The sequence below is a fragment of the Hylobates moloch genome, unplaced genomic scaffold (assembly GCF_009828535.3).
Source record: "Hylobates moloch isolate HMO894 unplaced genomic scaffold, HMol_V3 SCAFFOLD_24, whole genome shotgun sequence".
NCBI lineage: Eukaryota > Metazoa > Chordata > Mammalia > Primates > Hylobatidae > Hylobates > Hylobates moloch.
In genome coordinates, this window is record NW_026652299.1 from 10,707,730 (window position 1) to 10,734,088 (window position 26,359).

The following is a 26,359-nucleotide window of genomic DNA, read 5'->3' on the forward strand; positions in this document are numbered from 1 at the left end:
CAATCCCAGCACTTTGGGAGGCCAAGGTGGGCGGATCACGAGGTCAGGAGATAGAGACCATCCTGGCTAACACGGTGAAACCCTGTCTCTACTAAAAATACAAAAATTTAGCCGGGCGTGGTGGCGGGCGCCTGTAGTCCCAGCTACTCGGGAGGCTGAGGCAGGAGAATGGTGTGAACCCGGGAGGCGGAGCTTGCAGTGAGCCGAGATCGCGCCACTGCACTCCAGCCTGGGCAACAGAGCAAGACTCCGTCTCAAAAAAAAAAAAAAAAAAAAAGAAACAGAAGTATCTATAGACAAGACTCACACAAAATGATAAATGATGAAATAAAGATAGGTACATTTTACCCCCACAAAAGGAATCTTTTTATTTACTCTCCTTCTGAATCTAAGACCACAACAAAGTATATATAAATTGTACTATAACATGCAACAACAAAATATAATTGGTAGAAGTTTGCCATTTCTCTATGGTTTATTACTTACATTTTCAATTTAACATACATTGTCAGTACAATAAAAATGCTTTTAAATAACGTTCCTTAACATTTTTGCTTGTTCTGAAATTCGTTTGGCATATCTAGACTCCTCATAAGATAATGGGAATGCGCACACTGGGTGAAACTTTTGTACCCTCTAACCAATTCTGTATCAAAAGGTACTATCATTTTCCATAAAAACGTGTTTTTAAAGTTAGACACCAATTTTTCTTGTGATATTTATGAATGAGGTATCCATGAACAGGTCTATTTAATTTTTCAGCTTTTAATAATAATAAAAACATTTTTTCAATGCTAAGATTTTTATTCAAATGCCAGTTCTACTAAGAACTGCTTATCTATTTACTTGTTTAATGCTCACACCAACCATATAAAAGTATTGTTATTTTCTCTATTTTGCAGATAAGGTAATAGAACCACAGAAAGGTTAAGTAACTTATTCCCAGCTGATAAATATTAGAACCAGGTTTTTAATAAAAATAGTTATCTTAGTTCATTTTCTGTTGCTTATAATAGAATTCCTGAAACTGGTTATAAAGAAACAAAATGTATTTCTTACAGTTCTGAATGAAGGCTGTGAAGTCCAAGGTCGGGGGGTGAATCTGGTGAGGGCTCTCTTGCCAATGTGGACTCACTGCAGAGTCCTGAGGTGGCACAGGGCATCAGATGGTAAGGGGGCTGAACACTAACTCTGATCTCTTTTCCTCTTCTAATAAAGCCACCAGTCCCACTCCTGTGATAACCCATTAATCCATTAACCTATTAATCCATAAATGGATTAATCCACTTATGAAAGCAGAGCTCTTATGACCCAATCACCTCTTAAAGGCATCACCTTTTAACGTCGCCACATTGGTAATTAAGTTTTTAACATGAGTTTCAGAGGGGACAAATATTCAAACCATGACAGTAGTTTTTGCCTTAAGCCCATAAATTTAACCATTATGCTATGCTGCATCTCCTAGGGTAAAGTAAAAACTTTGTCTTATTTAGTACTGTGCTATTCATTGGGCAAATTTGTATTTTGTTTTTTTTATCATTCCTGTCCCTTCTTCTTCATTTTACCTCCATTCATTTTACCACAGTCTGAATATTAAATATGTTAAGTTCTAGCTAACATTTTTATGCCTTTTCTATATTTTCTTTAGACTTGTTTAATTGCTAGAATACTACTTCTCAAACAACGGTAATACAAATTTAGTTATATTTTTAGATATAGGAAATTTATAACCAAGGTGAAAGATTCATGGAGACTAAAGCTATTATTAGAAATGGGTTTTGCTATTCAAATATTCTTATAAGAATATTCTTCCACCTTTCTCCCACTTTTAACAATTGGAGACTCCTTGATTCAAAATCTCCAAAGAAATAATTTGATTAGCTTGGGTCATTAGTTAATGCATAGGGCATATATTTGTTACTCTTGGGTCAGGTGCATATTCTTGATTGGTTGCTTGTGATCAAAGGTGGTGGTTGGGGAGGATCAGAATGGGATCACATAACATAAAATATGGCCACTTTGGCCCATGCTCATAACAGGGTGAAGACGGTCACAATGAGTTGTGCCTGGTAGTGTCTATTAAAATGCAATGGTTTTATTCATAGTCATTTTTTAACCTGTCCCTACATGTTCAGAATCCTAATCATGGTATTGCATTTCTATAAGAAAAGCACACCTGTCTACCCCAGTAATACCCTATACTCTACCCCTACTGCCACACCTGATCATGGATTATGGTAAAGCCTTCAGTGAGGTTTATTACAGCTTTCTAAAAGCTCTATAACTAGAAGTAAACATAGCACTCCACTTACAATTCTCCATGATAAGAGTTACATGGGTAAGATAATATTTTCCATTTTGTTCTAATACTCCTCTTGATTATTCGCCACCTGTTTTGGCCACTGCAGCACATTAGGCTGATGTCCTCAGACAGTCATGTATTCTGATTGTAGTCTCCACAAACCAAGTAGAAGAAAGATAGTAAGATGAGATCACCTGTGTGGACCAACTGAATAAGTAATAAGAGAAGAGCTCAGCTTTCTATCCAAATCATTGGAATTCATTCCCTAAAAGGATTACCTTACACTTGCTCATTTGAACCTCACATGACATATTTCTGCCAAGCTATGGCCTCTTGAGATTTTCCTACAGTTGATGCACATTGACTTGGCATTTCACTACTCTTTTAGTAAAAGCTTAGCATCGTTGCTAACTTGGAGATTCTCAGTGTGCTATTTCTTTTCAATTATTTATACAAATGTAAATAAGAATTGTCTTGGAATGGAGCTATAGAGACTTTCTCTTTTTCATTTCACACAGAGAACTGTTCCTTTATCTTTTTTCCTTTGTCATGACTAGACCATATTTTTATTGAGACAAAAAGGTAATTTTAATATAGAATTTCATTAAAATCTTTATAAAAAGCATTGACAATATTGTATCTGCTGGTAACCTTTTATTTGAAAAATCCATTTGTATTTTCTCAAAGAGCTGTCTGCAGATTCAGTTTGTAGGTATTGTCTGGCAAATCTGTGAAAAAATCTGAGAATCTTGGTGGCATGGAGTTGGACCTTTCTCAGCTTTTATCACCAGTACCCAGCAATGGGCTTGTGTATTACTAGAGACAGCTCAGTTCCATTAAAGTTCTACTGTGCCTCTTAGCAGTATCTCACTTTTTCTTCTATAGCCTAAATTTTTCTATTAATAGAGTTCAGTAGCTAATTTAATATGCAAATGAGACTCACCAAGCTATTTTTCCCTACCCACCACCCACCATAGAAATCAACCTTTTTGAGGCAAGTTCTTATTCTTCCAGTAAACTGACATTTATTCCTTGAAACCTGTATATATAAAATTACCTTTATTGCCTATCATCACCCCCAAATCTTAGTTAAAAAGCCTTGCAAAAAAGAGCACCCTATGAAACACAAAGTGCATAAGAGAGGAAGGAGGGAAACATGTTCACATTGGGTGTCTTCTACATGCTAAACACTGCATTTCATTTAATCCTTTCAACTTCATTCTTAGGCATTATTCTTTTTTTTAAATTTTATGAATAAAAGATCTGGGGCTCAGAAGTTAAGTGTAGCAGTTACTCCTTATCCACAGGGGATACAGCCCAGGACCCCCAGAGGGTGCCTTAAAATCACAGATAGTATTGAACCCTGTATATTCAAATTGTATATTTCTAATACAAAAATCTGAGACCTGAACTGTTCCAGAATCCCAAACATTTTAAGCATCAACACGATACTCAAAGCAAATTCTCTACTGGGTGCAGTGGTTCATGCCTGTAATCCCAGCACTTTGGGAGGCCAAGACAGGAGGATTGCTTGAGCTCCAGAGTTCACAACTGGCTGGGGAACCATGGCAAAACCCCATCTTTACAAAAATTACAAAAATTTATCTGGCATGGTGGTGTGTGCCTGTGGTTCTAGCTACCTGAGAGGACTAAGGGGCGGGGACCCTATACAAGGTGGGTATGCTGGAGAAAGGGAAGCGTCACATCCCAGGCAGGTAAGAGCAGGATGGTTATCACACTGCTAAGAATGGTCTGCGGTTTAAAACTTAGGAAGTTTATTTCTATAATTTCCTATTTAATATCTGTGGACTGCAGTTGACCATAGGTAACTGAAATCTCCAAAAGTGAAATCAAGGATATGGGGATACTACTGTAACTTCCTCAGAATGAAATAGAGACAGAGTTGAAATTAAAACACAGGTTAATCTGTGTCTTTTGTATGCACCATCTTTTGCCAAGCCTGACATGTACAGTGCCTAACAAAATGGATGCTCAGTAATTATTTGATGAATGAAAGAATAAATTAATAGCTGTCTCTGAAGTTTTTTACACTACTTTTGCATATGCTACCACGTTTGTTCAAGGAGTTGTTTTAAGTCGTAATGTCAAGGTTAATCAGAAATAGAATATTATTTACTTTTTTTTGTTTTTTTTTTTTGAGACAGAGTTCACTCTTGTTGCCCAGGCTGGAGTGCAATGGCACTATCTCGGCTCACCGCAACCTCCGCCTCCCAGGTTCAAGCGCTTCTCCTGCCTCAGCCTCCCAAGTAGCTGGGATTACAGGCACGCACCACCATGCCTGGCTAATTTTGTATTTTTAGTAGAGACGGGGTTTCTCCATATTGGTCAGGCTGGTCTCGAACTCCCGACCTCAGGTGATCCGCCCACCTCAGCCTCCCAAAGTGCTGGGATTACAGGTGTGAGCCACCACGCCCAGCCTATTATTTACTTTTAAGACAGGAAAAGCAGGTTATGAAACAAAATAATATTAAGGAGCTAAAGACAGGGTCACAAGGCTGGAACCAAAACTATAAGGATGCAGAAAAAACAGAACCAGCCACTAAGAAGCAAAATCAGTAAGATTTTGCTAACTACAGAAAGTTTAGGAAAACCATACAGCAGAACTTGGAATTTCGGAGAAAACACCAAAGCATGAGCAAACAAATCAAGGCATGAACAGCAAGTGCCTGCCAGAGAGGGATGAACTTAGGATCCCCAAAAGTCTGCTCACCATATCCTCCCACCATTAAGGGCTTCTTGATCAATTTCTATGTGTCCAATCTATTTGCTTTCCAATAGGGTTTTATATCCTGAATGTGAGCTGATCATGATTCCAAAAGGGTGAGCTCTATTTAGCATATAGCTTATATTGAAATAAACTATTTTTGTCAAGCTATTTCCTTTTGACACTAGACACGTATTAGTGGAGCATATTGGCATAAAAATTTAGACATAATGATATTGAACAAGTCCTTTAAAAATTGGACATGATTTATATCTAGGATTATTCCACAAAGATTATAATCCTTGCTCTCAAATTGCTTAGAATCTAATGCTGGATTCAAAACGATTTACTTTTATTGGCAAAACCACAGTTACTTTTGCACAACCCTAATAGTATACCTCACGATCAATGAGATCATCTTTGACAAGGTTTTTACATAGTCTTCATAAAATTAATTTTCCCGAATCCAGTGTGCTAACATTAACTACTATTTATTAACGATTATGAAAATTTGTATACAGACTAGTGTAAGTTCTAACTAAAATAGGGCTGTCTTTGAATAGTTGATCATGTCTATTCATGAAAAGAGAGAAGGAAGGGAAGGAAGGAAACTGAAGATTAAGGCTTTTTAGAGCATTATTGCTTGCAGGATTATTATAGTGTGCTGAAATATAAAAGGCTTGTGAGTCTGTTGTGCTCACTTTCAGTTCGCAATTTTGTAGCACTTAGGCGTGCTATCATCCTTATTTACATATGTAGGAAAACTGATGAATAATGCACATGCATCAATTAACCTTTCACAGTCTCTCAGCACATTACAGCTCTGCCTACAGTTACTTCAGTTGTCCCAGTACTTCAGTAGAAACTCAAAAGTGCAGTGTTGTTATTGCTGTCATTTGTGTTTATTAGATACAGAAAATGTTCTGTGTGCTATAGAGAGAATTGACTCCTTTTCCCAGAGCTCTTACCTTCCAATTGGAAAAGAAAGACAGGAAGTCTGAATACTGTTTTTGTTTTGTTTTGTTTTGTTTTGTTTTTTATACTTGCAAATGATAGTCAAAATTCAATGTAAATAGAACTATAAGAAAGTGTTGGTTTATAAGTACATGATACTATACAGAACAGAAAAATATTGGGAGGAAATTGAGTATAGTACATTTCCATACATTAAGAGGCCTGGAGTTTTAAATCAAACCCTGTAACTACTTATCTGCATGATCCTGGGCAAAGCATTTTATCTCCCTAGGTCTCTGTTATACTTTAATAATCTCACTATCCAATGTGGAGAAAAGAGAATTTATCATGGTAATATAGAGGGCAACATTAACTCAGAGTTTATTTTCATTTGCTACAATTAGCACTACAGTTTGAACTCTTTTTTTTTTTAATTGACAGCATTATTTGCAGTCTTTCTTTACCATTTATAAATTCTGGTTAGTAGACCCACTATTTAATATAATAGTTAAAAGCGGCCTTAACACATTCCCTGGGACAACTCAAAGGTTATATATGAGCAAAGAGAAAGAGAACACTTCTTTCTTCATGCTTGCTTCATTTCTCTTTCTCCCTCCCGCTTGGCAGGCTTTTTCTGTTGCACTTACACATGCCTCAGATACAGTGACCGATGCCCTTGCTTTACATGTCTGTTCAAGCCATCAACCACTTCCAGCTTTCTGTGTCACGGTTTTAAAAACCTAAGTCAAATAAGCTGATTGACTCAGTCCAACTAATGTATTAGATGCCACAGGGCTAGCCATTCAGCACTGGTCTAATTAGCTAGGAAAAGGAGGCAGGGGTGAAGGTTCTGCCACGTCAATGAAGCTGGACTGTAGGAGTGAAATTCTGTGGGAGAATGAAGGGCTTTTTTCTTAAGGAAAAAAAAAATGAACTGGACAGATATTCTAAACTGAAATTTCAAACCATAGCATTTTCCATTTTACAAATAATGCCAATGTTAGACACTGCTTACTAGGTTCATGATAGATAATACAATTTATTTAGAATGGCCTCAATACACTTGACAGTGGAACATTTGACTTCTGTTTTTCCCGTAGTGATGGTAAGTGTTCCAGTTACCATTTGCCTCAACCATGCATATTTATAAAATAAGTAGTTTTTAGTTGTGTTAGGAAACTTCATCCAAATAAGCTTAAAAAAAAAGGAAATTTAATGGCTCAAATTTCATTTGGGTCCAATAGTTTAAAAAAAAAAAAAAAAATTCCTACCTGAAGCTCTCACTCAAGTTCTGAGATTGACTCAGATTAGAGTTTTACCCAAATCAAGTAGACAGAAACTGGCAAAGAAGTGGTCTCCAAAAGAATTTTGGATACTGTATTAGTCAAAATTCTATCAGGGAAACAGAGCCAGTAAGATATATAAATACAGAAAGATTTCTTATAAGAAATTGGCTTAGGCACTTGGGAGTCTGGCTAGTTAGATTGAAATCTGTAGGGCAGGCAGTTGGGAAGGGAAGGCTGGAACTCTTAGGCAAGAGCTGATGCAGTAATCCACAGAAGGAACTTCTTCCTCAGGGGAAATCCCAGTTCTGCTCTTAAATTCTTTTAATTGATTAAATCAGGCCCATCAAAGTGTTGAAGATAATCATCTTTACTTAAAGACAGCCGACTATAGATGCAAAAGACCTTCAAAACAGCACCTAGATTAGTGTTTGAGTAACTGTGGACTACACCTTGCCAAGTTAACACATAAACTGAGTATCATCAAACCTGATATTAGAAAAAATAAAGACATGAAGACTGAGCAGCAAACAATAATCTAAGACCTTCCCAGGAAGAATTCTAATCCAAGTGTGATTGAAACAATATGTTTTCTTTGAAAAACTAATTGGCCTATATGTAATAAATTGCAAAAATTGGGACAAAATACCATTATCGCATAGCCTACTTTTTTTTTTTTTTTTTTTTTTTTAGATGGAGTCTCGCTCAGTCACCTAGGCTGGAATGCAGTGGCACAATCTCAGCTCACTGCAACCTCCACTTCCTGGGTTCTAGTGATTCTTCTGCCTCAGCCTCCCGAGTAGCTGGGACTAGAGGCATACGCTGCCACGCCTGGCTAATTTTTAAATATTTTTAGTAGAGATGGGGTTTCACCATATTGGCCAGGCTGGTCTCGAACTCCTGGCCTCGTGATCTGCCCACCTTGGACTCCCAAAGTGCTGGGATTACAGGCTTGAGCCACCGCACCCAGCCTAGCCTACTATTTTAAATTCTTTGATTATGAGACTAACAAGAGCTTGTTACCAGACGTTGCATCCACCTATCATTCAATTAACAATCTGCAGAGGTACTCATCTCAGTCATCCCTAAGTATTCATAAATTCAAAAACATCTTTATCCTCATTGGTCTTGCTCTGTATTTTCTCTAGAGGTGGAGGCCAGGTGCTTTAGAATTCCCTGTTGTAGTCTCAGAACCTAGGGTCTAGTTTTCTGGACAGAAATTAATAAACAGCCAGGGAAGACAGGGCTGGTTAAAAAATGTTTCTAATATTTTGCTATTATTAATAAGGTTACAGTAAATAACTTAGTGTATGTGCTGTTTCTTATTTGTTAAGATGCATCCTCAGGTTGAATTTTAGAAACAAGAAATGCTGGATCAAATGGTAAATGAATATTTAATGTTGTTAGATACTGCCAAATTTCCCACCACAGTGATTATAGGAATTGGAGATTTCAGCAAGCTCCCCTGGTGATTATTATGCACGATATAGTTTAAGAATCACTATTTTAGAGCATGGACATTTACCTTTTCAAGTATTAATCCTCTTGCCAGAAAAATGCACCTGTAGGAATATATAATTGCGGGCATACCTGCCAACACAGCCCTACACAGCTGGTTGTTGATGGAACCCCTGAAGCTCAACCTGGTCAAGAAACCCTGGCCTAGAAGCATCTGCAATTATCAAAATGCATGTTTTGCCAATGGAGTGAGGACAGTTGTTTCCCTTCACCAGCTTCATTTGGCCTTTTTAGTCTTAAACACTTAACTTGAGCTTGATACTGCATTCCTGCCTAAAACTAAACCAACAAATTTAGATAAAACCATCCTAAAGAAAGTATTGCTTTACAGAACTTTTGCCTTACTTTTTTCTAAGTACATCTGCCCCTCACAGCAAGGACAGTGAGCACTGAACAAAGAAATCTTGATCTTTCTACAGTGTGATTTAATCTGTATAATCATAAGATTTTATCATCACTGCAATATTATTGCACAATGTGTTCCAACATCAAAATGAGATGTGTACACAAGTATAAACAATGAATACTATAAAAGAAAGCTGTGCTGTAGTTAAAGTTTCATGTTTCAACACTGCTTTCCTCCATTTAGTAGGAATTTGAAACAGAAATTGACAGTTCAGCTAACTGGTATTTAGCATAGTGGTGAACCAGGTTTGTTCAGCAGTCCACGACTCCGTGGATACTTACCTTAGTCACTTCTGAGACAGCCATCTGTGTTATTTCAGCTCAGAACAATGCCCTTACGAGCCAATAGGACTTAAGTGCAGAATCAGGTTACACACCTCTGTATATCTCAAAGAGCAACTTTTGAATTCTAGTATATTACATCAAATACTTTACTGTTCCACATGAATCACGTATATTGAGCATGAGCTTTTCAATACTGGTATCCTGAAAACTGATCCCTGAAGGAGTCCTAAAATAGTACTGCCCTTGGTCATGAAAAGTAATATGCCAAAACATAAACTCTATTCTTTGTATTAAATGGAATGACACCTTGAGATCTTATAAAACAGGTAGACTTATTGGGAAAAATATGAAAGAACACTAAGTTAAAATATATTATGTGAAAATTAATATTATATTGGAATGCTGCTCTCTACTCAATTGAAATCCTTGCCTCTATTCAGTTTTAATTATGAAATCCTACTGACTCAGTCTCCAAATTATTTTTTGAATCTCTTCTCTTTTCCATTTCTACCTTCTACATTAGTGCATAACTACCAAACTGGTATCTCCCTATCCATCACCCAACACTTTTAATTTCTTCTCCTCACAGGGGACTGTATTTTATTCTTAAAATTAGGGTTGCTTATATAAAGTAAACAAAGAAGCAAAGCTTGTTCTAGATTTGAGAGCCAGTCTAACCCTTTTAGGAATACATCCGAGTTCTGTTATAGTCTGATATCACAGGTAACATAAAGTGAATATTGAAGAAATGTCATTAAAGATGAAAATTGGCTCGATGCAGGAATACTCAGATCTAACCCTGAACTAATCACTACCCCTTACAAGTTCTCCAAGGGAACTGTGTGCAAAAAGGACAATGAAAACGAACTGAACAAAGTAATAATCTATGATTAGTTAGTAATTTAGGCCTGAAATATAATTCCAGTGAGCTGTGCTGTATAACCCGGAAAACGTATTTTTCTATGCTAGATGGTCTTATCTTTATTTTTTACCCTTTAACCTAACTTCAAGTCTGAGTCTTATATCTTATTATTTCCATATGAGGAAATTTATAAAGAGCCTGTCAAAGGCCAGATGAAAAAAAATTATATATATGTAATAAATGTGTTATATATATGTAAAACATATTTATATATATATATATAGAGAGAGAGAGAGAGAGAGACAGAGACAGAAAGAGAGAGAACTTAGTATGTGCAGACATATGGCTAAGTTCTAAGCATATAACACTGAATAAAGCAAATATAGCCTCTTGGAGGTTGTAGTCTGCTTAATAGATTTTAAACAACTTTATGTGTGTGTGTATCTATTTTATGCAAGTAAAATAAGAAGCAGTGTTATAAAAATACAGAATGCCATGAGATTATGTCAGGTAGATCTAACTGATATTGGAAAAACAGAAAAGATCTTTCATAGGAACTGACATCTAAGTTGAAAACTAAAGCCAAGGTTGGAAAATCATAGCAGACATTAACTTCTAGGCTAAGGGAAAATCTATATGAAGTGCAGAAAGGGAGAAAATGCTTGGATTTAAGGAACAGAAAGACAGCCAAGGTATTTGGACTGGATGTCCAAGGTGTTAGGAGTGAGGAAAGATACCGCTAGGTGAAACTGGAGAGAGAGGCAGAAACCAGCTCATGTTCGCCATTGTTAGTAATGTTAGGACTGTAAGATTTGATTCCTATTTCTCTCAGCAGCTATAGGAAGGTTTATAACACATAATCTGCTTTTCATGTTAATGTGCTCTCTTTGGCTACGATAAGAAAAATGGCTTAAGAAACTGAGATATGGTGTAAATTTCCAAGTAACAGATGACTGTTACTTGGTTTAGGAAAGAGGAGCAGAGAAAGAGATAAATATACAGATTTGAGATATACATTGAAGACATAACTGGCAGGATGTGGTGATAAGTTGGACATAGAGGATAGAGTAGAAGGTATGAAGGATGAATGCCTGGTTTCTGGAATAAACCATTGGATAGAAGGAAGTGCTTTTTGCCAAAATGGAGAAAAGTAAAGGAACAGATTTGGAGAGAAAGAGCAGGAATTTAATACTAGGTATGTTACATTTGAGATATCCAAAAGAATCTCAGCAAAATATCAACAAAACAACTATGTTTATGAGTCAGAAGTTTGGATGACAGGCTAGAATATTAGTGAGTTATTGTAACATTAATGAAAGTCATTGGAACATTCAAGATTGTCTATGAGAGAATTCTAAGATTCCAAGACTGAACCTGAAATACTCCATTAGTAGAATTCTGGACCTAATGTAGAAAGAAGAGGTGGAGAAAGTAACTGAGGAAAAACAAGCCAAGTAGGAAGAAAACCAAGAGAGTGCTAAAGGAAAAGAAATGCCAAAAAGGAGAAAGTAATGAATTTGGCCTGATGCTACAGAGAGGTCATAAAAGGAGGCTGGGAAAAGTCCGTTGTTTTAACCACATGAAAATAATTGGTAACTTCTGTAAGAAAAAAAATTTGAATGGTAAATTTGGATGATGTATCGTTGTGTCATGAAGTGTGCTTAAGGGGAAGAATAAAGTGTATGAAAAATTCTGTAGCAAAGTTTGAATGTAAATGCAGCATGGAGAAAAAGGACAATAGATGGAGGGTGGTTTAAGGTTAAGAGAAAATTTTTATTGGTTTTAGAATGATAAATAGTAAAGCAAATTTTTATGGTGAATATGACATTTAGTAAAGGAGAAGTTGAAGATGCAGAAGAAAGGGGAAATAGTTGCTGAAGTCAGGTCTTAGAGAAAAAGACGGACTGAGTGTCTATTTCTGCCCTGCATTGGACTAAATAAAAAGAGAGGATGCTTGCTTCTGTCTTATAAGAGGAGAGGAAAAAATAATTGATTGAGAAATAGATATTTTAGCTGGGGCTATAAGAAAACAAAGGGTTTGCCTTTCTGTATGCTCTATTTCTGCAGCCAGAGGCAAGACTATCCTGGAGTTGAGAGATGTGAGGTGAAGTGAATGAAAGCGCTGGGACAATGGAGAAGGAATGAGAAAGAAAAGTTGAAGGCTGGTGAGAAAGTTGAGAGAGTCAATGGGGACAGTCTCAATGAAGTCCAAAAGTGTTGTAGTGGGAGTACCTGAGACTGATAGTAAACATACTGTCAAGCGGAAGAGTGAGATTCTGTATGTGGTTGGGAAGATAGGTAATTTCTGGTGAAGACAAAGAGCATACTGTTTATCACCATGGGAATCTGTGGTTGAAGTGTACTGGAAATAAAAGGTCACAGGCACAGAGGAGGCCAAGGAAACAAAGAATAAAGTTTTGGATTAATTATCCCGTAGACATTTCAATATCTACGGGATACTGACTTCCTTGGTTTAGAGTGGTCAAAAAGAAACCTGGGTACTGAAATAAAAATAATGACATACAAGAATCAGAAGATTGTAGATGATTCTTTAAGGATGAGTGCTGTCAGTGATACAACTAGTTTGTGAGATCTTTGCAAAGCAGTGGATTTTACCATTTGAGCATAATATTCTGGAACGTTCAGAATAATCTTATGATATTACGGAGTTTGATCATGGAGTGAAAGTTTCAGAGTGCAGATCAGAAGGGTTGGGGTAGGAAGAGGGGAGGTTGCTTTGTATCAGTGGACAAAATGTTAGCCTGTCCTATACTTTGAGCAGAGACTTGTGTAAAGAAGGGTGAGAATGTTGCAAGATTTAGTCCTGATATTATCTAAGACAGAGGTGGGTTTATAGAGTTTCAATTACAGCCTAAGAATGAGGTATGCCTCACAGTCAAAATGTTAGGTCAGTGTGTCATTACCTCTTAGGCAGTTAGATTGGGCAGCTGCAGTAAAGTGTAGCCGTGAGTGACAGAAATGAGCAAGTGAACATAAACCAAGTGGTTCTTTTCTTAGAGAATAGGGACATGGAGTAAGGAAGGGGAAGTAGTGATAGATCATAAACAAATCAAGTTGTACCACCCTTTCTCCTGCTGATAGGGCCTAGACTCCACCTCAGACAATGACAATCTAGGGAGAGGAGATGATTAAGCATTTTTCCCACCATGTTTCAAACTACGTTAGACATTGATGAAATATCTGTGTGACATGGATAAAAAGAAAAAATAAATCAATAATAAAAACGTACAAATCTTTCTATTTCTCCACATTTTTAGTGCTCCACTTTTACAGTGTCAGGTTTCTTACTTGCTGAGTTAACTCCTGGCTCTCAGATTATGGAAAATGAAAGGCAACTTGAAAGAAAGGCCTAAAAAGCTAATTTGCTTTCATAATAAAAAGGTGAATGAGAGGCAGTGTTGGGGTGAAGTGGGGATAAGGATGGCCTGCATTTGTATTTGCCAGAGTTCAGCTAGCTTGATTAGGGAATGACATTTGAAAATCTGTGGTTTGAGTAATATATTGAATTTAAAAGAGATAAAAATAATTTTTCTAAATTGCTGCTCATTATTAATGTTCTTCTTCCTTATATTTTCTCTAGAGACTACTGAAAAGATTTAAGATGTTTTCAATTTAGGCCAAAATAATATTTCTTCATGAATATCATTTTGATTCAGTGCCAAAATGGGTTATGAGGTTTACTTGTGAAAATTACAAAATGAGTCCTTAATTTAGAGTTAAAGTTTTAATATGAAATATTCCCTAAAGTAGAATGATATATAGGAATGAAAAAGAAATTATTTAGGCAGATAGTGAGGGTAAGGAAGTTCTCGGTAAGGTTTTCCCTTTAATGAAAAGCAGCCGCAAATCATTTTCTTTTCTAACAATGAGCAGCCTGTAAAATCAAGCTGCAGACACAGACAAGCAAGCTGTAAGCCTGCATGGGTGAATGCTGACAACTGTGCCAATAGGAAAGGGTACCTGGCACTAGGCATGTTCAAAATGGTGATACCATCTTTCCTGTTTTTTTTTTTTTTTTTTTTTTGCCAACCACATGTGCAGTCAGGAGCAGAAAACATGACCCTGGCCAGGCGAAGACCCAATTTGCATAATAAAATTGGGGTGAGGTGGCCAGCTTCCTCTCGCACTATGCAAACATCACACCTGGTCCGACCAATCTTTGGGCCCCATGTAAATCAGACACCGCCTCCTCAAGCCTGTCTATAAAATGCTGTGCACTCTCTTGTGGCCCAGAAGTCCCATTCAAGCACCCCTCTTTCTCGCAGGAGAGAGAGCTATTCTCCTTTCTCTTTCTTTGCCTAGTAAACCTCCACTCCTAAACCCACTTCTTGTATGTCTGCGTCCTCTATTCCCTTGGTGTGAGACTATGAACCCCAGGTATTTATCCTAGGCAAGGACGCCGCTTCAATGTTTGCTTGTTCAAAATCTTTAGAACACAATTTTTCTGAATCTTAAAATAGAGCGTTAAATAATATGAACGGTTAGTCATGGCATTTTGGCTTCCAAGTATAGAAACCTACCAAAGTTAGCTCAAATAAATAGAGATTTCTTTCCTGAGAGGAATCAAATAATCTCCTGTATTCACAGACCTAAGGACAGGAAGTAAAGATGGACTTCCTGGGGACTGGAGAATCCCTTGCTCAAGGGAGACGTGGCTTCTTTCATCTTGCCTCTCAGAGCCCCTTTACTCTCCTACACAGGTTCCAGTATTTTTTCTCTCACACCCTCCCATGCTACCAGTTCACCTCACCTTTTTTACAGCAGCTGTGCACCAGGTGGACCCCATACTTTGCGGTTCAGATTATTGAGAGAAAGAGTCCTAGTGACTCCTCTCAGCCTATGATTTGGTTTCACTTGAATCCCATATTCTTTCTTGGTCTAATTATCTATGAAGAGGGAGGAGATAAATGGTATTATACTATTGCGCATAGGGCTGCCCCTCTCAGAAACACTAAATGGGGCAGGTTTAGGTAAATAAGGACGTTGAATGGGTCAGCCACATTGCCTGACATATCCAATACGTGTACACTTTTGGAGGAATCACTAGTGGGAATGTTTCCAGAATACAGAATAGCCAGCCTACAGTGGGAGTCCATATGTCAAGTTTAATTTCTGTGTGTTTATGTATAAACTGAAAACCAAGTACAAGAGATATTTTTCAGACAACAAAAGCAAAATCCCCAAACAAGTAAAGATCAATAAATAACTGTCTTGAATAGTCTTGGCTAGACAGACAAAATAGCTTAATTGTTTATTATCCACATGCTTTAAGTGGCAGGAACTAATAGAATTTGAATTTAAACCTTTTATTTCAAAGACTCATTACTTTTTCAGATTTGTAATTGCATTTTAGAATTGCAATGCCAAATATTTAATATTCCTACTTTAATTCTAAATATACCTCAATTACTATATAATGTGGAAAATTACTTTCTTGTTCAAGTTTTGTACAAGGTACAATGGCATAAAAATGAGGTTATATTACTATTGATGCTATTTGGATAACACTAAGTTATTATAAAAACAAGAAAAATATAAAGTTCCTAGTGCAAACCTTTCTGAGGAAAATATGTATCATTTTCCTGAAATAAAAAGGAAAGCAGTTGTCTTCATTAAGATAAATTAATAAACATGGAGGGTTTGCCAGACCCTAATCATAGCAATGATTTTTGAAATCTGGCAATATATGGCTCCCTACTCTTATGTCTTATTCCCCTCTTAGCTAGTCCCCATTTTGTATCTTGTTATGTAAAATACCTTGTTTTTTTTTAACTTCACTTCAAAAAATATTGTTGTTTAACCTAACTTTTAAAAAAGTTAAAATGAATGATAAGTCATTTCATTTTGAGATCCTTTTGAAAATTTCTAAATTCCTTCAGTAAGTTATAACCAACATTTAAGAGTTAAGGACAGGGACTGACTATGCAGTTAAAGGACATGGACAGAACTTTGATGTATTTAAATTCCTTTATTTTTTTTGAGTTAAAGTACAGAAGCATTATTTAAAATGGATATCACTGGCAAAAGTAATTCTTATTTTTATCAGCTAAAAAAATACATGCTTTAAGATGTCAGTATGTATAACAATTGCTTTCCTTTAAAGTGTAGAAATGATTGGTGCCATAACTCTGTAAGCACAGTGCTCTGTCACTGTCCATGGGCGCTCCCTTTGTGACTTTTGATTTATGTTAGGCAAGTTTACCAATAATACTCGAAGTTTCTTACTATTCTCAACTGTATAAAACTTATATGACTGTAGTGAAACAGGGCGCCCTGCTCATATAATCACAAAGATGTCAGACAAAAACAGTTTCCTATATCTGACAGGATAATGATGCCAAAACAATAAAACCCTATTTACTAGAGAAGCTGCATTATGAAAATAAAGGATGGGATGAATAATTGAAAATTTGAAAGAAATGTTTTCTTTTGTGAGCTAATAGTTAAACATCTTAGAAATAGAGACAGTTGTTGGATTTTGGTTTCTTTTAATATTAATTTTGCTAGTGGAAACTAGAATGACATTTAAAAATAAATGTAGAACAAGAGAACAGCAATGCCCCTTTTTGCTGCATAACAAAAAATAGTTGATAACACAGGTAAGAACAAAGAAAGATTAAAAAAAAAGTATTAATATTGCAATCCTAAGGGAATGGGGCATAGGGCTGAATTGTGACTGGTCTCCACAACCTACCATGAGTTTTCCAGCGGGAGTGCTAAACTGGGGGCCCTTGGTTCCTGGGGGGAGGAGATGCTGAAAAAGAGACTAGGACCCTGGAAGTTAAGAGAGTTAAGTGTTCAGAAAGCATCGAATATGGTGGAATGAATGGGATTCCAAACCACCATTGAAATTCCTTTTGGTGTAATTTTGGGGGTGGATCACGGGCTTTCCCACTCTTTCTAAGCCCTAGGGGTAGTAACAATAAAGTGCAAAATCACTGCATTTCAGTTCAAAAGGCATAACATAATCTAATTACAACATTAGGACAAAAATCAGACAGACCGCAAGTTGGAACATTCTTCAAAACAACCCCTGTCTACTCTTTGGAAATATTAACATCATGAACAATAAAGGAAAGCTGAAGAACTGCTCAAGATTAAAGGAGTTGAGCAAGAAAAGACGACTAAATACAATGTATCATGTTGAATTGATTCTGAATCAGAAATTTTTTCTGTAAAGAACATTATCCGTCAAAAGGCAAATTTTGAATAAGGACTACATTGTACGCATTGTTAAAGGGATTGATTATGAGAGATATACTGTGGTTACACAAGAGAAAGCCCTTGTCTTTCTTAATCTTCTTAAGAGATGAATGCTGAAGTGTTTAGGAATAAAGAGTCATGATGTCCGCAGTTTACTCTGAAGTGGCTCAATGAGTATATAAAATAGCCAATGGAACAAAATGTCAACAACTGGCAAATCTAGGTGACGGGTATAGGCATTCGTTCTACTATTCTTAAAAATTAAAAATTTTGTGTAAGTTTGAAATTCCAAATAACAAGTTTTTCAAAAAGATGTGACATTTATGGCTCCGGCAAGGACTAACCATAAGGGCTTTGAACCTGTTTCATCTGTAAAATACAAATTATCTGGTACTTTTGTCTCTCAGGGAAATCATAAGGATCCACGGGATCGTGGAGTTTGCAGAGCACCATTTACTTGTCTGTGATTTGGAAAAATATTTTATAGAGCAGAAGAGAGTGATTTTTAACCCAACAACATTTATATTACAAATGACATAGTTGAATTTTAAATATTCAAAAATGTTAGCTTGTGTTTGCCAATTGTAATACAGCCATGCCTCCATGAAAGAATGCCCTAGGAATGAAACTTTTCTCTCTAACAGGAAATTTTAAGCTAAAATTAAACACTGCTAAAAACAAGCACACAAATAAACATTTATATCGTCATGTGACTATAGGTACTCAATATTTGTGACTTTATGGTCACGTTGCTATTATTTTTTAGAACTCTTTGATTTTTTGCATTTCAATCAAAAGTGAACAGAGCTCATCATAGTCAGGAATCTAAAGTCTGAGAAGGTTCAATTTTGATCAGTCATATGTTTACATGTGCTTTTTTTCATGCTTGGCAGAAACTTAGAGAGTTATCTCAATCCGTTTTATGATTTAGAAAAAAATATGAGAATCAATTACATCATTCTTGCAATAGAAGGTCAAAATCAATGAAAAATTTCTTGAATGAATAACTTAACATTTTCTGAACTCCTTCATCATCACCTGGTTTGTACTATTCCTCTATAACTAAACTTCCCAAACACAAGTGGCAAAAATTACTAGTATTTTACTGAATATCAGATTCAGTGACATTTTCTTAATCTGTGTTCTTCTTTTTTTGCTTTGTAAAGTGATTGACCCAGTCAGCCACTCAATTTTTTATTCTGAAAATTTTCTTTTTTAGATGTCTATGAACATCCGTGTTACCGCTGACTTCTGACCTCCTTTACTCTTATTTCTCTAATAGCATTCCTCCAAGGTTCTTGTCTTGAGACTCCTCTTTTTTTTTCAAGGGTCAGGGGATCTCATTCAGTTAAGTCATCTCAAGATGACTTTAGAGAAGGCTTCATCTTCAGACTCACCTCTCCCCTTAAGTACCATGTAAACAGTTGCAATTGCCTGCTTCATAATGCTATCTAAACGTAGTCTCTACATGTCACATGATAGCCAGAACCTTCATTTCTCCATGGCCAAAGTCAAACCACCTGCACACCAACTCATCTTCACCTCTGTGGAATGAACCAGTGAAAAAATAAAAAATATAAAAGGAGAGGCATTAAGAGAAAAAGTTTCATGTAGCAAGAATAATGAACACTGTTCTACAGTAAGAAAGAGTGAAACTGGGTACTCCTTATAGAAACAGAGTAACTATGAACAAATTGATTTATAAGTGAGGAAAACAGAGATGCAGGATGGAAGCAGGAAGAGAGAGAGAGATGGAAGGGGAGAGGGAACGCGTGCATGCCAAGCAGTGATTTGGTCATTTAGCATGACAATGAGACTGCAGGATGTGCCCTTTATTTATTCTTCACTAGACTAGAAAGACCTTCACCTAAATAAACATCACTTGAAAAAATCATTTTTAACTTATGATAAACTGATCTTTCAAGAACATTTGGCGAAATATATACTTATAATAAAATCTAGCTTGTACTATTACAAAGAGTATGCACTAATGTTTAAAAATTAGTCAGTGTCTCCCACAGCAGAGAGAACTAAATTAAAATTAAAGTTTAAATAATATGTTTAAGCTTTAAAGATACCCCATACTGTTAGATAATGTAAGTATGTTGAGAAAAGTAACTAAAAACTAATTCGCCAAGTTTGTAAAATCAAATATTTTATACTCTAGGTAATCTTAATATTGCTCAGTCACTGTAAATCGGATTATTCTTGAGATTGTATTTCAGTCAAGGCAAGATGGTCTTCTATTTACAAATGTAATTTAGTCTCATGAGTGGGTAATCTTGTTAAATATTGTCAGGTTAATTAAAATTGATTTGTGTTTACTAAACATAGTGAATACTAATCAAATATCAGATACTGAAGTGTTGAAGTTACATTTTAAACTTTGACAGACACCATTAGCACTGCATGAAAGAATTTGTTGTCTCAGAGGTCAACATTACTTTTCAGCCTTTTCTCCAAAATAAATCTTAAGAAAAAATGAGAAGAAATGACCTACACTTTTTAAATACAATTTTGTGATTTGGGAATATTTGGGAGAATTTGGGGTAAGTTTCGGTGGGGAATTGATTATTTATGTTTTATTTCTGTTGCTACAAACAGCACCTTTGCTTTTCCGTCTGCTTAATTCCATTCCAGGTTTGCTATTCTCCACCACTCATAGCATCATTGAGCTCCACATAATAACTTTTATAGGAGACAAACATTACCAGGCAATTTGAAAGGCAGGTTGAAGATAAAGGCTGATAGCTCACATGCCCCGGCCTAGTGACTTGGCTCACTTCTGAAGCTTACACTGAATGCGGTTGATGTGCCTTAGCTCTGTGAGGCTTAAAGAAACATTTCTGATAATACAAAAATAAACCCACTATAATCATTCGTTTTGGGGAAATTTTACAGTTGTTGGTTAAACTGCTCCCTTATGCCCTGCAATATTCATTAGCAGATTTCTCTGTTTATGAGTGGTATTATGTGGAAATGGTTATGGGAAGCCAACAGATGTAATCACTGAAATAAATTAGAAGAAAAAATTCTGTTTTTTACAGATGGCTTCTTCAAATACGCTTCCCTCCCCCACCCTCCCCTTTAACATTTAGTTTTCTTTCAACAGAAAACTTTTCTTTACTGACTACGGGAATGTCGCCAAAGTGGAGAGATGTGACATGGATGGGATGAACAGAACAAGGATAATTGATTCAAAGACAGAGCAGCCAGCTGCACTGGCACTAGACCTAGTCAACAAATTGGTTTACTGGGTAGATCTTTACTTGGACTATGTGGGAGTAGTGGACTATCAAGGAAAAAATAGACACTCTGTCATTCAAGGCAGACAAGTAAGTACCATTTTGTTAGAAAATGCTCCTAGGGTCATAAAATGAAAGGAATAATACTAAAAAGAATACCAAAATTTGCAATACTGAAAATTTCTTGTAAAGTCGAGCTGCAAGGGGAGTCATAAAAATTACAGTATATTTCCTATATTGGAGGATGTTCTTTTCACAGTGATGTTGTGATATTTCCACAAAATTGGAGATGCCTCTCTTGCTCTTCCTCCTTTCTATTAAAAACAGAGAAAACAAATAAACAAAAAAAAACAACAAAGACAAAAATGCTATATTAGCAAGAAAGGCAAGTATTAAAATAGGTCAGATGTTATGGCCTATTTACTAAAAACTAATTTAAGTAGTTCATTCATGAGGAGCTGAACTATCATCTGTCCCATGTGGCACTGGAGATATTTTGCTAACAAAAACAAATGCCTGTTCCCAAAAGTACCTTTATTATAACAAGTTCGATTAAATTTTGACTTCTGATGTATTCAAGTACTTCCTAAAAAGAGAATTCTGTGAAAGTCACGAAGGTCAAAATTCTTCCTAAATGTGTTACTTTTTACTTTGCTGAATTACAACGTTTTGCAAACAACACTCAGTGAATGCCTAAAAGAGAACTCTAAGTAGAAATCAGCCTTATTTACTATAATACATTTAAAAATCTGATTTTCTCTCACTGATTGCACTTATTTTATGTGAGATGCTTAGTCTATGGAGCTGAAATACGTGAATCTCTTTGGATTATTTTGCAATGCAAGACAGGTATATTCTGTAATTATCCTCTAAAGTTACTTTTACTTTCTAATCAGCTTTTAAAATGAAATCCTTTCTCCTTCCTTGACAGATAAAGAGATGCACTAATCTGTTTGGGGTGGGGGGGGGGGGGGCGCGGAAAGCGGGTCAATGTTAAAGGTGGGCCAGTGCTTTCTCTCTCACCTTCAACTGCCCCCAAAATCTTGATTCCTTTCAAAGCTCTTAGTTACAACCTTAGAGGACCTGATATCTGAGTTGATTATCATGGTCTTTCTCTTTACTTATTTGCAATTAAAAAATTAAACCTTGTTACGAAGATAGGGAGTTCAAATAAATTTTTTCATGACTACTTTAAAAAGTTTTGAAAGCCTGAAATGTTTATTCTTTTTTCCCCATGTCTATTGCCTATATTTTGCTTGTTCCTTAAACATATGCTAAGTCTGCCACTAAATAATCCAACATAGATACAGTTTTTGAAGTACTGGGGCTGAAGGCAAAATGGTTTACCTACTGCTCCAGGCTTCTCCTACCTCTGCCTAGGGAGTAATTAGCAGAGGCGCTTATTTTAGGAGAAACAATCTTTTCTGAAGGAAGATAGGGAGGTAGTGAGTGAATTTTATCTTTACTGGATGAACAGATTTTCCACCTTGACCGATTGCCTCTTTATGTAGCAGGCTTTTTCTCCTGGGTTATGAATTGGCAGTCATGTGACAACAATGTTGATATCCCATCACCACAGCCTCCTTGGTTGATGGCCCCAAACTTTGAGCAAAACATGCATGAGACTAATGGCAAGGGAAGAGTCTTGAGCTTGCTTATAATTTTTGTAGGACAAAAATATTACCCACGTCAAAATGGGGCCATAGATATTTTTAGTAAATTTGATGTCAGCTGGGTGGAAAATGATATTAGTAAATACACACATGCCTGGACCCACACATAAATACAGCACAGGCCCATACTGTGGAATAACATGTACATACAAAAGAACTATTCGGACTATAACATGGAATAGTTCTCCCTAGTAATTCTTGTATTTTATGTCCAACCTAAGCATGAAGAAATGAGATAAAACCCAAAAACAACATGTAAAGCCAGTCTTTTTTTAGTCACATCTCATACAAGAAGACCAGAAATAGAAGTAATGAGTCATATATGCTAAAAAGATAAATCAAATGTTTTTGTTTAAACTATAGAACTGGCAAGATTTTCTGGTTAAAATAGAACATTTTGTGATTTTGTTCTATAAGTATTTTTATAATCAAACCACACATACTTTTTCAAATTCTCTTAACTGCAAATCTGTGTATTAAAAGTATGCAGTATGATGCCAAAAGTAAGCCGGGCGCGGTGGCTCACGCTTGTAATCCCAGCACTTTGGGAGGCTGAGGCGGGCGGATCACGAGGTCAGGAGATCGAGACCACGGTGAAACCCCGTCTCTACTAAAAAATACAAAAAAATTAGCTGGGCGTGGTGGTGGGCGCTTGTAGTCCCAGCTACTCGGAGAGGCTGAGGCAGGAGAATGGCGTGAACCCGGGAGGCAGAGCTTGCAGTGAGCCGAGATTGCGCCACCGCACTCCAGCCTGGGCGACAGAGCGAGACTCCGTCTCAAAAAAAAAAAAAATAATAATAATAATAATGCCAAAAGTAGTGACAGATGCTTTTTCAACAAAATCTCTACAGCAAATCAAATGGCAACTTCACTTTACCCTGGAACAGAACCATTTTAAATTAAGTAAAGCAGTAGCCAAAGGCAACATGCCTAGCATGTGCCTTTTATTCAGAAAATCAGTACATGTATTCCTCCTTTTGCTCCAGGGGAAGACTTTCTAAGTTCAAGATATCCATTCCTCCCCACCAACTCTAAGACCTTTGCCAAAGAGAAGAGCTGGACTGTTAGTATATGGATAGCAATAAACATCATAATTCTCAAAAGAAACAGTTCTATTTCCTATGATAAATTGGCTTTAGAAATAATGAAATTTCTGAGTGAAATGTTGACATTTATTTACAATGATTGCAAATATGTGATTTCTTTAGATATTACTTTCTGTGCTGGAGCAAGTGGTAGTCTAAACATAGCTTGGGACCAAAAAGCTGGATTTTGAATTTATAAAACAAATCTTCGGAGGTGCTTTCTCATTAGTCTTTTCACAGGCAGAGCTATGTTTTTGCAGCTTCTACATATCCATTATTATATAAACAAGTAGCCCTTAAAATATCTCAAATTATGTATAACGGTGTCATAGGCATATTATTGAATATGCTTGAAAGTCTTGCTCTCACAAGCCTTTGAAAAATAACTACTAAATATGCTCTCTTAATGTCATATGAATACAGTTCTCTTCCTACATTTGGAACTGTTTTAAACACTACCACATAACGTTTTCTTCTCCAGAAAAAAAGTTTTAATTCGGGAAATGTTGAACTCCTTGAGAAAAAGTAAATAACATCCTTGTAGTTCTCCTGCTGTGGCCATTTTCCATACTAGTAAATAGCAATCAGCTTTTCTTTCAAATTGGAAGCTACATAATTAAAAATCATAGTTATGTTTTGCCCTTTTTATAGGTCAGACATCTTTATGGTATAACTGTGTTTGAAGATTATCTGTATGCAACCAATTCTGATAACTACAATATCATAAGGATAAACCGATTTAATGGGACTGATATTCACTCATTAATTAAAATTGAGAATGCTCGGGGAATCCGAATTTATCAAAAAAGAACTCAACCAACAGGTAAGTGGGAAAGCTTCTTTATAACCTTCCTAATGGTAGATTGAATGGGGATATAGTCCTTGTGCTTTTCTATGGTGTTGAAGTGAGTGAGTCATAAATTCTCTGCTTTGACAGCAAAAGTGGGCATGTCTGCTTGTTAAATGGAATAGAGCTCCCGTCACAAGTCTAAATGACAGATTGTTCAGTTTCTAGTGAATTGTTTCTGTGATAGAATTGAAATGATAGCTAGATTTAGATTCAGGAAGGGGATTTCAGTCGTGATGAATGTAGACGGGAAACCCAGATGCTAAAGGTATTATTTTTTTCTTTTTAAATATCATTTTGGTAGACAAATTTAAAACCAGGTGACTGCCTTGAAGTATCTGTCCAGTGTTTATTATAGTTACTGGGCTCTCCTAACTTAACATTCCAATTGTTCTTTAACACATATTCATTAAAAAGTAATTTTCAATGAGAAGGCTGCAGTTTTTCTCCAAAAGACAAACCAGTTGTTTCTACAGGAGATTAGTGATGCTGTTCATCAATACAATTTAGGTTCAGTCATATATAAAAAAAGAAAATATAAAAAACCACCAGCAAAAATTTTTACTATATTTTATATTTCAAATTAAAACTAGTATAGAATTATCTAAGCATTAACATATATCTAGTCATGGCTGTACATTGTCACAAATATGTTTACAACAGATTGAAATTTAAAATTCTGTAGATAGCCTTATTAGAGTTTAATATTAGGACTTATTCATTCATTAATTTTTCATGGACAATCTACTATGTTCCAGGAACTATTCTATGTATACTGTGAATACAGCAGTGAATAATACAGACAAAATAGTCTTGCCTTTATGAGTTTGCACTCCAGTGGAGAAGCTATAATAAAAAATAACTAAGTAAATTATGTATTACATTAGAAGGTAATAAGTGCTATAGAGAAAATAAACAAGGTAAGGTGGATAAAGAGTGTCAGAAATGGGAGCAGTGTTCAATTTTATATGGAATAGTCAGAAGAAATTCCATTGAAAAGATGACATTGAATGATGACTTGAGGTATTTGAAGGAGAAAGGCATGGGGATTGTATTAATCGGTTTTCATGCTGCTGATAAAGACTGACCCAAGACTGGGCAATTTACAAAAGAAAGAGGTTTAATTGGACTTACAGTTCCACATGGCTGGGGAAGCCTCACAATCGTGGCAGAAGGAAAGCAGGAGCAAGTCACATCTTACGTGGATGGTAGCAGACAGAGAGCTTGTGCAGGGAAACCCCCCTTTTTAAAACCAGCAGATCTCATGAGACTTATTTGCTATCATAAGAATAGCATGGGAAAGACCTGCCCCCATGATTCATTTACCTCCTACTGGGTCCCCCCCACAACACGTGGGAATTCAAGATGAGATTTGGGTGGGGACACAGCCAAACTATATCAGAGATATCTGGGCAACAACATTGCAGGTGGTGGGATGAACAAGCACAAAAGCCATGAGGAAAGAACATGTCTAGACTGTTCAAGGAGTGGCAAGAATACCTGTGTGTCTAAAGCAGACCAAACGAGGAAAAGAGAAGCAGGAAATGAGGCTGGAGAAGCAAAGGAGGACCACAAAAAGTAGGGCTCTGTAGACTACTATAAAAAACTTTTGCTTATACTTTTAGTGAGATGGGAAGTCCTTAGAAAGCATTAAACAGAAAAATCTCACGGTATGACTGATATTTTTAAAGAACCAATGTGGCTACTCTGTTGATAATAGGTAGTAGGGAGTAGAAGGTTGGCAGGTTACAGACGATGGTGGATTGGATCAAGATGGCAGCAGTGAAAGTGGGAAGAAGTAGTGAAATTCAGAATATAGGCAATTATAGAGCCGATAGGATTTTCTGATACATTAAATGTGGAGTATAAATAAGACAATGGTCTAGCTAGAGAAGTTGGAATAATTTAGTTATTTTTTAGATGGGGAAACTAAGCATGGAGTGAGGTTAGG

General features: G+C 36.3%; 1 protein-coding gene across 2 annotated transcripts in view; it reads left to right on the forward strand.

Annotated features, from left to right (window-relative positions):
• The window catches only part of LRP1B (LDL receptor related protein 1B), a 1,938,417-nt gene that overhangs the window by 1,068,367 nt on the left and 843,691 nt on the right, over positions 1 to 26,359 (forward strand). For both annotated transcript variants that reach the window (XM_058434432.1, XM_032145942.2), the window contains exons 8-9: positions 20,671 to 20,893; positions 24,213 to 24,384. In XM_058434432.1, coding sequence (XP_058290415.1) covers positions 20,671 to 20,893; positions 24,213 to 24,384 — 395 coding nt within the window. The remainder of the gene's footprint in view (positions 1 to 20,670; positions 20,894 to 24,212; positions 24,385 to 26,359) is intronic.